Genomic DNA, 13,916 nt, shown 5'->3' on the forward strand with positions numbered 1-13,916 from the left:
CCTGTTGGTGGTAGGGGGCAGTATTTGCACGGCCGGATAAAAAACGTACCCGATTTAAACTGGTTATTACTACTGCCCAGAAACTAGAATATGCATATAAGTATTGGCTTTGGATAGAAAACACCCTAAAGTTTCTAAAACTGTTGAATGGTGTCTGTGAGTATAACAGAACTCATATGGCAGGCAAAAACCTGAGAAGATTCCTTACAGGAAGTGACCTGTCTGACAAGTTCTTGTTCTTCTTGGCTCTGTTTAATGAAAACTGAGGATCTTTGCTGTAACGTGACACTTCCTACGGCTCCCATAGGCTCTCAGAAGGCGGGAAAAAGCTGAATGATGTAATTCCAGCCACTGGCTGAAAAACATTAGCGCTTTTGGTAAGTGCTCTATCAGAGGACAATGGGACGGAGGCGCGTGCACGAGTCGACCCCATGTTTTTATTTTCTCTCTCTTTGAACCTAAACACGCTTTCCCGGGTCAGAATATTATCGCTTTTTTACGAGAAAAATTGCATAAAAATTTATTTTAAACAGCGGTTGACATGCTTCGAAGTATGGTAATGTAATATTTAGACATTTTTTGTCACGAAATGCGTCGTGCGCGTCACCCTTCTTTACCATTCGGATAGTGTCTTGAACGCACGAACAGAGACTCCAGCCACCCTAGCCATAGACTGTTCTCTCTGCTACCGCACGGCAAGTGGTACCGGAGCGCCAGGTCTAGGTCCAAGAGGCTTCTAAACAGCTTTTACCCCCAAGCCATAAGACACCTGAACAGCTAATCAAATGGCTACACAGACTATTTGCATCCCCCCCATTCGCTGCTGCTACTCTCTGTTATTATCTATGCATAGCCACTTTAGTAACACTACCTGCATGTACATAATTACCACAATTGCCCCCACACATTGACACATTGACTCTGTGCCAGTACCCCCTGTATATAGCCTCCACATTGACTCTGTACCGGTACCCCCTGTATATAGCCTCCACATTGACTCTGTACCGGTACCCCCTGTATATAGCCTCCACATTGACTCTGTACCAGTACCCCCTGTATATAGCCTCAACATTGACTCTGCACTGGTACCCCCTGTATATAGCCTCCACATTGACTCTGTACCGGTACCCCCCTGTATAGAGCCTCCACATTGACTCTGCACTGGTACCCCCTGTATATAGCCTCCACATTGACTCTGTACCGGTACCCCCTGTATATAGCCTCCACATTGACTCTGTACCAGTACCCCCTGTATATAGCCTCAACATTGACTCTGCACTGGTACCCCCTGTAATTAGCCCTGCTATTGTTATTTACTGCTGTTCTTTATTTATTTGTTTTTCTTATCTCTTACATTTTTTATGGTATTTTCTTAACTGCATTGTTGGTTAAGGGCTTGTAAATAAGCATTTCACTGTAAGGTGAAACCTGAAACCTAACCTGTTGTACTCGGCGCATGTGACAAATAAAATGTGATTTGATTTGATGAACTAAAATTCAGTAGAATAGTATAGAATACTGTATATACATATGAGATGAGTAATACAAGATATTTAAACATTATTAAAGTGACTAGTGTTTCATTTACTAAAGTGGCCAGTGATTTCTAGTCTATGTATATAGGGCAGCAGCCTCTAATGTGCTAGTGATGGCTATTTAACAGTCTGATGGCCTTGAGATAGAAGCTGTTTTTCAGTCTCTCGGTCCCAGCTTTGATGCACCTGTACTGACCTCGCCTTCTGGATGATAGGGGGGTGAACAAAAAGTGGCTTGGGTGGTTGTTGTCCTTGATTATCTTTTTGGCCTTCCTGTGACATCGGGAGCTGTAGGTGTCCTGGAGGGTAGGGAGTTTGCCCCCGGTGATGCATTGGGCAGACCGCACCACCCTCTGGAGAGTCCTGCGGTTGCGAGAAGTGCAGTTACCGTGCCAGGCAGTGATACAGCCCGACAGGATGCTCTCAATTGTGCATCTATAAAGGTTTGAGGGTATTAGGTGCCAAGCCAAATTTCTTCAGCCTCCTGAGGTTGAAGATGCGTTGTTCCCGTATCTGTATATTCGGCGATATTATTCTCTGAAACTACCCACACCAGTATTTGGGGAATTTCAGTTTCTCTGCAGATGCTCTCAAGCTCTGTCAGGTTGGATGGGAAGTGTTGCTATTTTCAGGTCTCTCCAGAGACGTTCGTTCGTGTTCAAGTCAGGGCTCTGGCTGGGCCACTCAAGGACATTCAGAGACTTGTCCCGAAGCCACTCCTGCGTTGTCTTGGCTGTGTGCTTAGGGTCGTTGTCCAGTTAGAAGGTGAACCTTCGCCCCAGTCTGAGGTCCTGAGCGCTCTGGAGCAGGTTATCATCAAGGATCTCTCTGTACTTTGCTCCATTCATCTTTCCCTCGATCCTGACTAGTCTCCCAGTCCCTGCCTCTGGAAAACATCCCCACAACATGATGCTGCCACCACAATAGTTCACGGTCTGGATGGTACCAGGTTTCCTCCAGACGTGAAGGTTGGTTTCATCAGACCAGAGAATCTTGTTTCTCATGGTCTGAGAGTCCTTTAGGTGCCTTTTGGCAAACTCCAAGCGGGCTGTCATGTGCCTTTTACTGAAGAGTGGCTTCCATCTGGCCAATCTACCTTAAAGGCCTGTTTGGTGGAGTGCTGCAGAGATGGTTGTCCTTCTGAAAGGTTCTCCCATCTTCACAGAGGAACTCTAGAGCTCTGTCAGAATGACCATCGGGTTCTTGGTCACCTCGCTGATGAAAGCCTTTCTCCCCCGATTGCTCAGTTTGGCCGGGCGGCCAGCTCTAGGAAGAGTCTTGGTGGTTCCAAACTTCCTCCATTTAAGACATTGTTTGGTACCCTTCCCCAGATCGGTGCCTCGACACAATCATGTATCGGAGCTCTACGGGGGGGTGCTGGGGCTGCGGTGGAGGGTGATGTCCTTCAAGGTCCTGGCAAAGGTGGGGACTGCTGCCTTGTAGAGTTGGGCCTGCTAGAGAGTAACTCCAGGGCACACCGGGTGTTCGGACACCAGAGTTTGGGTGGGGGAGGAACTCTGCTGCCATTATTGGGCTCAGGGGCTTCACACCTCTCATTTCACACCTCAGTGCTAATTAATGTTGCTGCCGGGTCTGTTCTGTCCTAGCAAGCTTGGTAGCCTTTTAACTTAGCAGTCAGTCTTTATAATGTTAAATAGTAGCTACAGATTATTGTAATGTTATTTTCATTCTAGGCTCTCTCTCTGTCTCGCCCTCTCGTTGTCCCTCTCCCCCTCGTTGTCTCTCTCCCCGTCTGTATCCTTTTCCCCCGTCTTTAATATAATATAATATAATAGTAGTAACAATAGTAATAGTAATAATATGTCTCACTCACCTGGTGTTTCTGGGGGGGAGGGGTGTCCGAGGGTTCTGTGATTGACAGCTGTGATGCGTATCTGGTAGGTATCTGTTGGGGTCATGTTGCCCAGCGTGTGGACCCTCTCCCTGGCTTCCAATACCGCCACCTGCTTCCATGGAGTGAAACTACTCCCCTTTCCCTGTCGCTGCTCCTACAACAACAAAACTATATTAATATCTTCACCAAAAAAAATATATACAACATGCAACAATTTCAAAGATTTTATTGAGTTACAGTTCATAAGGAAATCAGTAAATTGAAATAAATTAATTTGGCCCTAATCTATGGATTTCACATGACTGGGAATACAAATATGCATCTGTTGGTCACAGATCCCTTAAAAAGATACGGCGTGGATCAGAAAACCAGTCAGTATCTGGTGTCTCCACCATTTGCCTCATGCAGCGTGACATCTCCTTCACATAGAGTTGATCAGGCTGTTGATTGTGGCCTGTGGAATGTTGTCCCACTCCTCTTCAATGGCTGTGCGAAGTTGCTGTATATTGGTGGTGTCATGAAGTTGCCCTGTTGTATGAGGTTTATGACTCCCATAAATACCTTTCCCCCTTTTCTCTCCACCCTAGAGAATGGACTCTTGGAAAGCCCTTTGTTAACATAGAGGGAGTATGGTAACATCAAAAGGTTGGGGAATGGTACAATATTTCTGTAATCCAACCAGTTGAAAGTGTCTGTTGGTACTTAATGAATATGATGTCAGATCAGTTGGCGTCTGAGACATTATGACTGATGACAGGACGACACAAACTGTATCTGGGAAAGTCTACACATTCCGCATAACATCACCGCATAACACGGTGCTTGCTTCGTCACTTGCTCCCCACGGTAAGCACAGGGAGTTGGCTCAAGTCTCCACCCTGACTCTGCCAATCTCCCCGTGTGCCCCCCCCCCCCCCCAATTTCTTTGGGGGGGGCTGCCTCTCGCACTTGCCTCGTGGTTGGTATAGTGCCTCGTAATATCGCCGCTCCGCTTTCGCTGCCTCAATCTCCTCTTTAGGACGGCGATACTCCCCAGCCTGCCTCCAGGGTCCTTTCCTGTCCAGTATCTCCTCCCAAGTCCACTGGTCCATTCCACGCTGCTTGGTCCTTTGGTGGTGGGAAATTCTGTCACGGTTGTCGTAGGATGAAGCGGACCAAAGTGCAGCGTGATTATCGTTCCACATATTTTATTGAACGGTGAAACTATGCAACACATACAAAATAAACAGAATGAACAAAAACAACAAACCGTGACGAAGAGTTAACATACACGTACTCAAAATCAATCTCCCACAAACCCAGGTGGGAAAAACACCTACTTAAGTATGATCTCCAATTAGAGACAACGATGACCAGCTGCCTCTAATTGGAGATCATCCCAAACAAAACCCAACATAGAAATACAAAACTAGAAAATAACAAAATAGAAAAACTAAACTAGAAAACACCCTGTCACGCCCTGACCTACTCTACCATAGAAAATAACAGCTTTCTATGGTCAGGACGTGACAGTCAAGCAGTTTCCTCGTTTAATAACAGTTTTCCAGAATTTAGCGGGATCACCAGCAGACTCTGTCATAGCATCAAAAAAATACCTAGATTTTGCCTTATTTATTCCTCCTATTTATTTCTCAATTGCCTAAAAAGCAGCCAATCAGCTGTTTCACCAGTTTTCCTCGCCAAGGCCCATGCTTAATTCTTTTGCAGAAAAAGGATTTTCAAATCACAGGAGAACCAAGGATTAGTTAGATTTTTTACCCTAAGTCGCTTTAACGGGGCGTGTTTATCAGCCATGAAGGTAAAAATTGATGAAAAGAAAGAGAACGCTAAAACTGGGTCCATTATGCAGTTTACGGGTAAAAGCTCTGAGTAATAAAGGTTGTGGATAAAGGCTCTGAGAAGTGGTTATAGTTTCTCTTTAGAATTATACGGGGGTCAGGGTTTTTAGCCTAGTTTCTCTGATACATGCAATAGGGCAGGGGTCACTGGTGTCACTAGCAAATAACCCACTAGTTATATATTTGTGAGGTGTATTTGTTAAGATAACGTCTATTAACGCAGATTTTTTGGGGGTCTTTTGGATTAGGATGGGTAGGTATAGTTATTAGTTGAATAAGATTTAGTTCGTTACAAATGTCTTTTAATTTAAACGATGCTGGCATCAGCCAGTCCAGATTGAGATCTCCGATAATCAATAATTCAGAGTTTGCATAATTAGACATTAACTCAAACAATTTGCATAGAGCAGATACCAGAGCTGAGGGTGGGCTATAGAGCAGATACATTAGCTGAGGGTGGGCTATAGAGCAGATACCAGAGCTGAGGGTGGGAGATAGAGCAGATACCGGAGCTGAGGGTGGGCGATAGAGCAGATACTGGAGCTGAGGGTGGGAGATAGAGTAGATACCGGAGCTGAGGGTGGGCGATAGAGCATATACCGGAGCTGAGGGTGGGCGATAGAGCATATACCGGAGCTGAGGGTGGGCGATAGAGCAGATACTGGAGCTGAGGGTGGGCGATAGAGCAGATACCAGAGCTGAGGGTGGGCGATAGAGCAGATACCAGAGCTGAGTGTGGGCGATAGAGCAGATACCGGAGCTGAGGGTGGGCGATAGAGCAGATACCAGAGCTGAGGGTGGGAGATAGAGCAGATACCGGAGCTGAGGGTGGGCGATAGAGCAGATACCGGAGCTGAGGGTGGGCGATAGAGCAGATACCGGAGCTGAGGGTGGGCGATAGAGCAGATACCGGAGCTGAGGGTGGGCGATAGAGCAGATACCGGAGCTGAGGGTGGGCGATAGAGCAGATACCGGAGCTGAGGGTGGGCGATAGAGCAGATACCAGAGCTGAGGGTGGGCTATAGAGCAGAGCAGATACCGGAGCTGAGGGTGGGCGATAGAGCAGATACCGGAGCTGAGGGTGGGCGATAGAGCAGATACCGGAGCTGAGGGTGGGCGATAGAGCAGATACCAGAGCTGAGGGTGGGCGATAGAGCAGATACCGGAGCTGAGGGTGGGCGATAGAGCAGATACCGGAGCTGAGGGTGGGCGATAGAGCAGATACCGGAGCTGAGGGTGGGCGATAGAGCAGATACCGGAGCTGAGGGTGGGCGATAGAGCAGATACCAGAGCTGAGGGTGGGCGATAGAGCAGATACCAGAGCTGAGGGTGGGCGATAGAGCAGATACCAGAGCTGAGGGTGGGCGATAGTGCAGATACCAGAGCTGAGGGTGGGCTATAGAGCAGAGCAGATACCTGAGCTGAGGGTGGGCGATAGAGCAGATACCGGAGCTGAGGGTGGGCGATAGAGCAGATACCGGAGCTGAGGGTGGGCGATAGAGCAGATACCAGAGCTGAGGGTTGGCGATAGAGCAGATACCGGAGCTGAAGGTGGGCGATAGAGCAGATACCGGAGCTGAGGGTGGGCGATAGAGCAGATACCGGAGCTGAGGGTGGGCGATAGAGCAGATACCAGAGCTGAGGGTGGGCGATAGAGCAGATACCAGAGCTGAGGGTGGGCGATAGAGCAGATACCAGAGCTGAGGGTGGGCGATAGAGCAGATACCAGAGCTGAGGGTGGGCGATAGAGCAGATAGAGCAGATACCAGAGCTGAGGGTGGGTGATAGAGCAGATACCAGAGCTGAGGGTGGGCAATAGAGCAGATACCAGAGCTGAGGGTGGGCGATAGAGCAGATACCAGAGCTGAGGGTGGGCTATAGAGCAGAGCAGATACCGGAGCTGAGGGTGGGCGATAGAGCAGATACCGGAGCTGAGGGTGGGCGATAGAGCAGATACCGGAGCTGAGGGTGGGCGATAGAGCAGATACCAGAGCTGAGGGTTGGCGATAGAGCAGATACCGGAGCTGAAGGTGGGCGATAGAGCAGATACCGGAGCTGAGGGTGGGCGATAGAGCAGATACCGGAGCTGAGGGTGGGCGATAGAGCAGATACCAGAGCTGAGGGTGGGCGATAGAGCAGATACCAGAGCTGAGGGTGGGCGATAGAGCAGATACCAGAGCTGAGGGTGGGCGATAGAGCAGATACCAGAGCTGAGGGTGGGCGATAGAGCAGATAGAGCAGATACCAGAGCTGAGGGTGGGTGATAGAGCAGATAGAGCAGATACCAGAGCTGAGGGTGGGCGATAGAGCAGATACCAGAGCTGAGGGTGGGCGATAGAGCAGATACCAGAGCTGAGGGTGGGCGATAGAGCAGATACCAGAGCTGAGGGTGGGCGATAGAACAGATAGAGCAGATACCAGAGCTGAGGGTGGGTGATAGAGCAGATAGAGCAGATACCAGAGCTGAGGGTGGGCGATAGAGCAGATACCAGAGCTGAGGGTGGGCGATAGAGCAGATACCGGAGCTGAGGGTGGGTGATAGAGCAGAGCAGATACCAGAGCTGAGGGTGGGCGATAGAGCAGATACCAGAGCTGAGGGTGGGCGATAGAGCAGATACCAGAGCTGAGGGTGGGCGATAGAGCAGATACCGGAGCTGAGGGTGGGCGATAGAGCAGATACCGGAGCTGAGGGTGGGCGATAGAGCAGATACCAGAGCTGAGGGTGGGCGATAGAGCAGATGCCGGAGCTGAGGGTGGGCGATAGAGCAGATACCGGAGCTGAGGGTGGGCGATAGAGCAGATACCAGAGCTGAGGGTGGGCGATAGAGCAGATACCAGAGCTGAGGGTGGGCGATAGAGCAGATACCAGAGCTGGGGGTGGGCGATAGAGCAGATACCAGAGCTGAGGGTGGGCGATAGAGCAGATACCAGAGCTGAGGGTGGGCGATAGAGCAGATACCAGAGCTGAGGGTGGGTGATAGAGCAGATACCAGAGCTGAGGGTGGGCGATAGAGCAGATAGAGCAGATACCAGAGCTGAGGGTGGGTGATAGAGCAGATAGAGCAGATACCAGAGCTGAGGGTGGGCGATAGAGCAGATACCAGAGCTGAGGGTGGGCGATAGAGCAGATACCAGAGCTGAGGGTGGGCGATAGAGCAGATACCGGAGCTGAGGGTGGGTGATAGAGCAGAGCAGATGCCAGAGCTGAGGGTGGGCGATAGAGCAGATACCAGAGCTGAGGGTGGGCGATAGAGCAGATACCGGAGCTGAGGGTGGGCGATTGAGCAGATACCAGAGCTGAGGGTGGGCGATAGAGCAGATACCAGAGCTGAGGGTGGGCGATAGAGCAGATACCAGAGCTGAGGGTGGGCGATAGAGCAGATACCAGAGCTGAGGGTGGGCGATAGAGCAGATAGAGCAGATTCCAGAGCTGAGGGTGGGTGATAGAGCAGATAGAGCAGATACCGGAGCTGAGGGTGGGCGATAGAGCAGATTCCAGAGCTGAGGTTGGGCGATAGAGCAGATACCAGAGCTGAGGGTGGGCGATAGAGCAGATACCAGAGCTGAGGGTGGGCGATAGAGCAGATAGAGCAGATACCAGAGCTGAGGGTGGGTGATAGAGCAGATAGAGCAGATACCAGAGCTGAGGGTGGGCGATAGAGCAGATACCAGAGCTGAGGGTGGGCGATAGAGCAGATACCAGAGCTGAGGGTGGGCGATAGAGCAGATACCAGAGCTGAGGGTGGGCGATAGAACAGATAGAGCAGATACCAGAGCTGAGGGTGGGTGATAGAGCAGATAGAGCAGATACCAGAGCTGAGGGTGGGCGATAGAGCAGATACCAGAGCTGAGGGTGGGCGATAGAGCAGATACCGGAGCTGAGGGTGGGTGATAGAGCAGAGCAGATACCAGAGCTGAGGGTGGGCGATAGAGCAGATACCAGAGCTGAGGGTGGGCGATAGAGCAGATACCAGAGCTGAGGGTGGGCGATAGAGCAGATACCGGAGCTGAGGGTGGGCGATAGAGCAGATACCGGAGCTGAGGGTGGGCGATAGAGCAGATACCAGAGCTGAGGGTGGGCGATAGAGCAGATGCCGGAGCTGAGGGTGGGCGATAGAGCAGATACCGGAGCTGAGGGTGGGCGATAGAGCAGATACCAGAGCTGAGGGTGGGCGATAGAGCAGATACCAGAGCTGAGGGTGGGCGATAGAGCAGATACCAGAGCTGGGGGTGGGCGATAGAACAGATACCAGAGCTGAGGGTGGGCGATAGAGCAGATACCAGAGCTGAGGGTGGGCGATAGAGCAGATACCAGAGCTGAGGGTGGGTGATAGAGCAGATACCAGAGCTGAGGGTGGGCGATAGAGCAGATAGAGCAGATACCAGAGCTGAGGGTGGGTGATAGAGCAGATAGAGCAGATACCAGAGCTGAGGGTGGGCGATAGAGCAGATACCAGAGCTGAGGGTGGGCGATAGAGCAGATACCAGAGCTGAGGGTGGGCGATAGAGCAGATACCGGAGCTGAGGGTGGGTGATAGAGCAGAGCAGATACCAGAGCTGAGGGTGGGCGATAGAGCAGATACCAGAGCTGAGGGTGGGCGATAGAGCAGATACCGGAGCTGAGGGTGGGCGATTGAGCAGATACCAGAGCTGAGGGTGGGCGATAGAGCAGATACCAGAGCTGAGGGTGGGCGATAGAGCAGATACCAGAGCTGAGGGTGGGCGATAGAGCAGATACCAGAGCTGAGGGTGGGCGATAGAGCAGATAGAGCAGATTCCAGAGCTGAGGGTGGGTGATAGAGCAGATAGAGCAGATACCGGAGCTGAGGGTGGGCGATAGAGCAGATTCCAGAGCTGAGGGTGGGCGATAGAGCAGATTCCAGAGCTGAGGGTGGGCGATAGAGCAGATACCAGAGCTGAGGGTGGGCGATAGAGGAGATACCGGAGCTGAGGGTGGGTGATAGAGCAGAGCAGATACCAGAGCTGAGGGTGGGCGATAGAGCAGATACCAGAGCTGAGGGTGGGCGATAGAGCAGATACCAGAGCTGAGGGTGGGCGATAGAGCAGATACCGGAGCTGAGGGTGGGCGATAGAGCAGATACCGGCGCTGAGGGTGGGCGATAGAGCAGATACTAGAGCTGAGGGTGGGCGATAGAGCAGATACCAGAGCTGAGGGTGGGCGATAGAGCAGATACCAGAGCTGAGGGTGGGCGATAGAGCAGATACCAGAGCTGAGGGTGGGCGATAAACTCCCGCTAGTGTTAATAGTGCATTATGACCAAGGACCACATTTAGAACTAAACATTCATACTGTTTCCGAACAGAAGTTGAAATGGACACAGTGACATCTAGGTTGCATTTAACATATATGGCAATACCTCCACCTCTACCCACTCTGTCTGCTCTGTAGACATTATACCCAGCTAACAGAACATCTGAGTCTGGAACAGAGACACAGAGCCAGGATTCAGATATCCACCTCTACCCACTCTGTCTGCTCTGTAGACATTATACCCAGCTAACAGAACATCTGAGTCTGGAACAGAGACACAGAGCCAGGATTCAGATATAATATTATGTCAGCATGTGATTGTGAGACTGTCACGTCCTGACCATAGTAAGATGTTATTTTCTATGGTAGAGTAGGTCAGGGCGTGCCAGGGGGTGTTTTGAGTTTTTCTATGTTTAGGTTCTAGTTTTGTATTTCTATGTTGTTTTTTGGGGGGATGATCTCCAATTAGAGGCAGCTGGTCCTCGTTGTCTCTAATTGGAGATCATACTTAAGTAGGGTTTTTTTCCACCTGTGTTTGTGGGTAGTTGTCTTCTGTTTAGTTTTCTGTACCTGAAAGAACTGTGCGTTTTCGTTTTCTCTTTGTTATTTTTTATTTTTTGTATTCTGAGTTAAAATAAATATTCATCATGAGCATCATCAACACGCTGCGATTTGGTCCCCTCTCTACGACAGCCGTTACAGAGACCAGTATTTCAGTCAGATCTAGCTTTTGGATCAACCTTCTAGCATTCAAATGAACAATTCCAAGGCCGCTATTTCGAGAGCTCAAATCAGATGGAGCATTCAAGGTAATATTAGATGAGCGACGCTTCCTCGTGCAGCTACTGACAGGCCTGAGTTGGATGGAGACGAGATTATTTCTAACAATACCCCTCTGCCTGTACGAGGAAGTGGCAACACGGTACCTTGACAGTAGTGTAACAATAACATTAAGTCCATCAAAAGTTTAATCCATGTTAGCAGCACCTGTAGAGCTATTTAAAGCTATGGGGGGAGCAGTGAGTATAGTCTGATGGGAAATCGACCAATTCCGAGTATCAACCCCCATGGCTATATATTGTCAATTCTCACATGCCCTGTATGAGGCTATAGTGAGAGCCAGGTTTGAGGAGAGAATACTTGTACCATACCTATTGTCACGACTTCCACCGAAGGTGGTTCCTCTCCTTGTTTGGGCGTTGCTCGGCGATCGGCGTTGCCGGCCTACTAGCCATCACCGATCCATTTTTCCTTTTCTGTTGGTTTTGTCTTTGGTTCATTCACACCTGGTTTTCAATTGCTTTAATTTCTGTGTGTATATTTACCCGTTTCCCCGCTTAGGTTTGTGCGGGGTTATTTTCATGTTGCTTGTGGAGGTTTGTTCCTCAGTTTATTCACGTGTGTACCGTGTGTTAAGTATAGTAGGAGCGTTGTTTTCCTCCTTCCGTGAGTAACTGTATGTTCCATTGTCTCGGGCGTTTATGGACCTTGTACCTGTGCCGTTTTTGGACGCTACATTGACATCTCTGCTGTCCTGCGCTTGACTCTTTAGCTACCTTCAGTACGAATACGCAACACCGATTCAGATGTAATCCATCCCGGAGAAATGCATTTCGGTCGATGTAGAAAAGCTGTAAAATTGTCCACATATTGTATGCTTATTGAACAACAATAACCTTTAAGCCAGATGTGTAGCCGGCGTATACGACTGAAATTATTATCCGTAGAGCGTGGAGACGGGAATGGACCTGAAATAATGCATTGTTTACCTGATTTAAGTACAGTATGAATCAGTGATTTAAAGTCCTTTTTAAGTTGCTCAGATTCCTGTAGTTTAATATCATTTGACCCATTTGACTATCAGTGATAGCTGAAGCAGTCAGGTGTTCACTAATGAGTAGCGGGATCATACAGTCAGTGTCCTGGATCCGGGCACCCGGGTAACAGATGGTCTCTGCTTTCCTAATAGAAACATTTTTGGATCATAGATGAGCCCACAATAAGGACAGTGGGACTACTGCTTGGTAAACATTTTTTAAAGTTGCGTCTCTCTTGAGTTATCTTCCTCCTAGAAAGTTGTTTGGGGTTATAGATAGGTTAGCTCTATAGGTTATAGAGTTTGGGGCTCGTTATAGAGCTGTTTCGTTGTAGATTGTTTAGATGGCAGGGGTTCACTTGCTTCCGGGCAAAGTTGTTTGTTCCTTTGAAATCTTCAACTCTTCCAAGACACGGAATCTGTTTCCCAGTTCCAAGGCATCACTTTGCTTTGGCGTTTTCCTTCCAAGGTCTTTTGGTTTCTGTACAGTAACCCATGGCTCCTGAGGTGGAGCAGAGGGAGTGGAGCAGACCGGGTGCTCGGTAATGGCCAAGGCACTTCCTGCGGGACCAAAGCACATCTCACAGCCGCAGGCTCCTCCGAGGCCGCGGTGACAAGCCATGGGCAAGTGACTTTGTTCAACACATTTTTGGCGGACTCAAGCAAAGAGTCAATCAACTATTTATCTTCTTTAATCTGATGAAGAATAGACACTCTACGCTCCAATTCAGCGATTTTCTGGGTCAGTTGTTGACAATTGACACATCCAGGGGTGAGTTTGGTCATTATTCTGAGTTGTTAGCTAGCAACGCTAACTAGCTTAGGTGTGGGGGTAGGCCCAAATCGAGCTAACATGCTAGCCAGGGTGACTCCACTCACTAGTTGTTATAGCTAATACTTATGAAAACTTCTAGATTCAACAACACAACTATATTCATATCTAGTAGATTCAACAACACAACTATATTCATATCTAGTAGATTCAACAACACAACTATATTCATATCTAGTAGCCAACATTATTTTTTCCCTATCTCGACTGATTCCTGTAAGGAATCTTCTCAGGTTTTTGCCTGCCATATGAGTTCTGTTATACTCACAGACACCATTCAAACAGTTTTAGAAACTTTAGGGTGTTGTCTATCCAAAGCCAATAATTATATGCATATTCTAGTTACTGGGCAGGAGTATTAACCAGATTAAATCGGGTACGTTTTTTATCCGGCCGTGTCAATACTGCCCCCTACCCCCAACAGGTTAACATTATGCCTTCTAATTGCAGTCGCTGTACTCATAATATACAGGAGAACGATCACCTTACGGTGAGGATAGCCGTGCTGCAAGCCAAGCTTCAGACGCAATCGTTAGGCAAGGGTAATTTAAGTGTAGGAAAGGATGAAACGGCATCTGTGCCACCAGTAAGTACAGATAGTAGTATAAATCCCCTCGCACGGTCCCCGCAGCCGGACAATTTTCTCATGGCTTCTGGAAGGGCTCCCGAGTGGAACAGCGGTCTAAGGCACTGCATCTCAGTGCAAGAGGCGTCACTGCAGTCCCTGGTTTCCAGGCTGCATCACATCCGGCCGTGATTGAGAGTCCC

At 49.2% G+C, this 13,916-nt stretch overlaps 1 protein-coding gene across 1 annotated transcript in view; it reads right to left on the reverse strand.

The window, feature by feature from the left end:
• Positions 1 to 3,361: 3,361 nt before the first annotated feature.
• LOC106563966 (V-set and immunoglobulin domain-containing protein 10-like 2) overlaps positions 3,362 to 13,916 on the reverse strand; it is a 147,454-nt gene continuing 136,899 nt past the window's right edge. Inside the window, exon 12 of the mRNA XM_045688924.1 lies at positions 3,362 to 3,544. Coding sequence (XP_045544880.1) covers positions 3,362 to 3,544 — 183 coding nt within the window. The remainder of the gene's footprint in view (positions 3,545 to 13,916) is intronic.

Source organism: Salmo salar, chromosome ssa11 (assembly GCF_905237065.1).
Source record: "Salmo salar chromosome ssa11, Ssal_v3.1, whole genome shotgun sequence".
In the NCBI taxonomy this organism is placed as follows: Eukaryota; Metazoa; Chordata; class Actinopteri; order Salmoniformes; family Salmonidae; genus Salmo; species Salmo salar.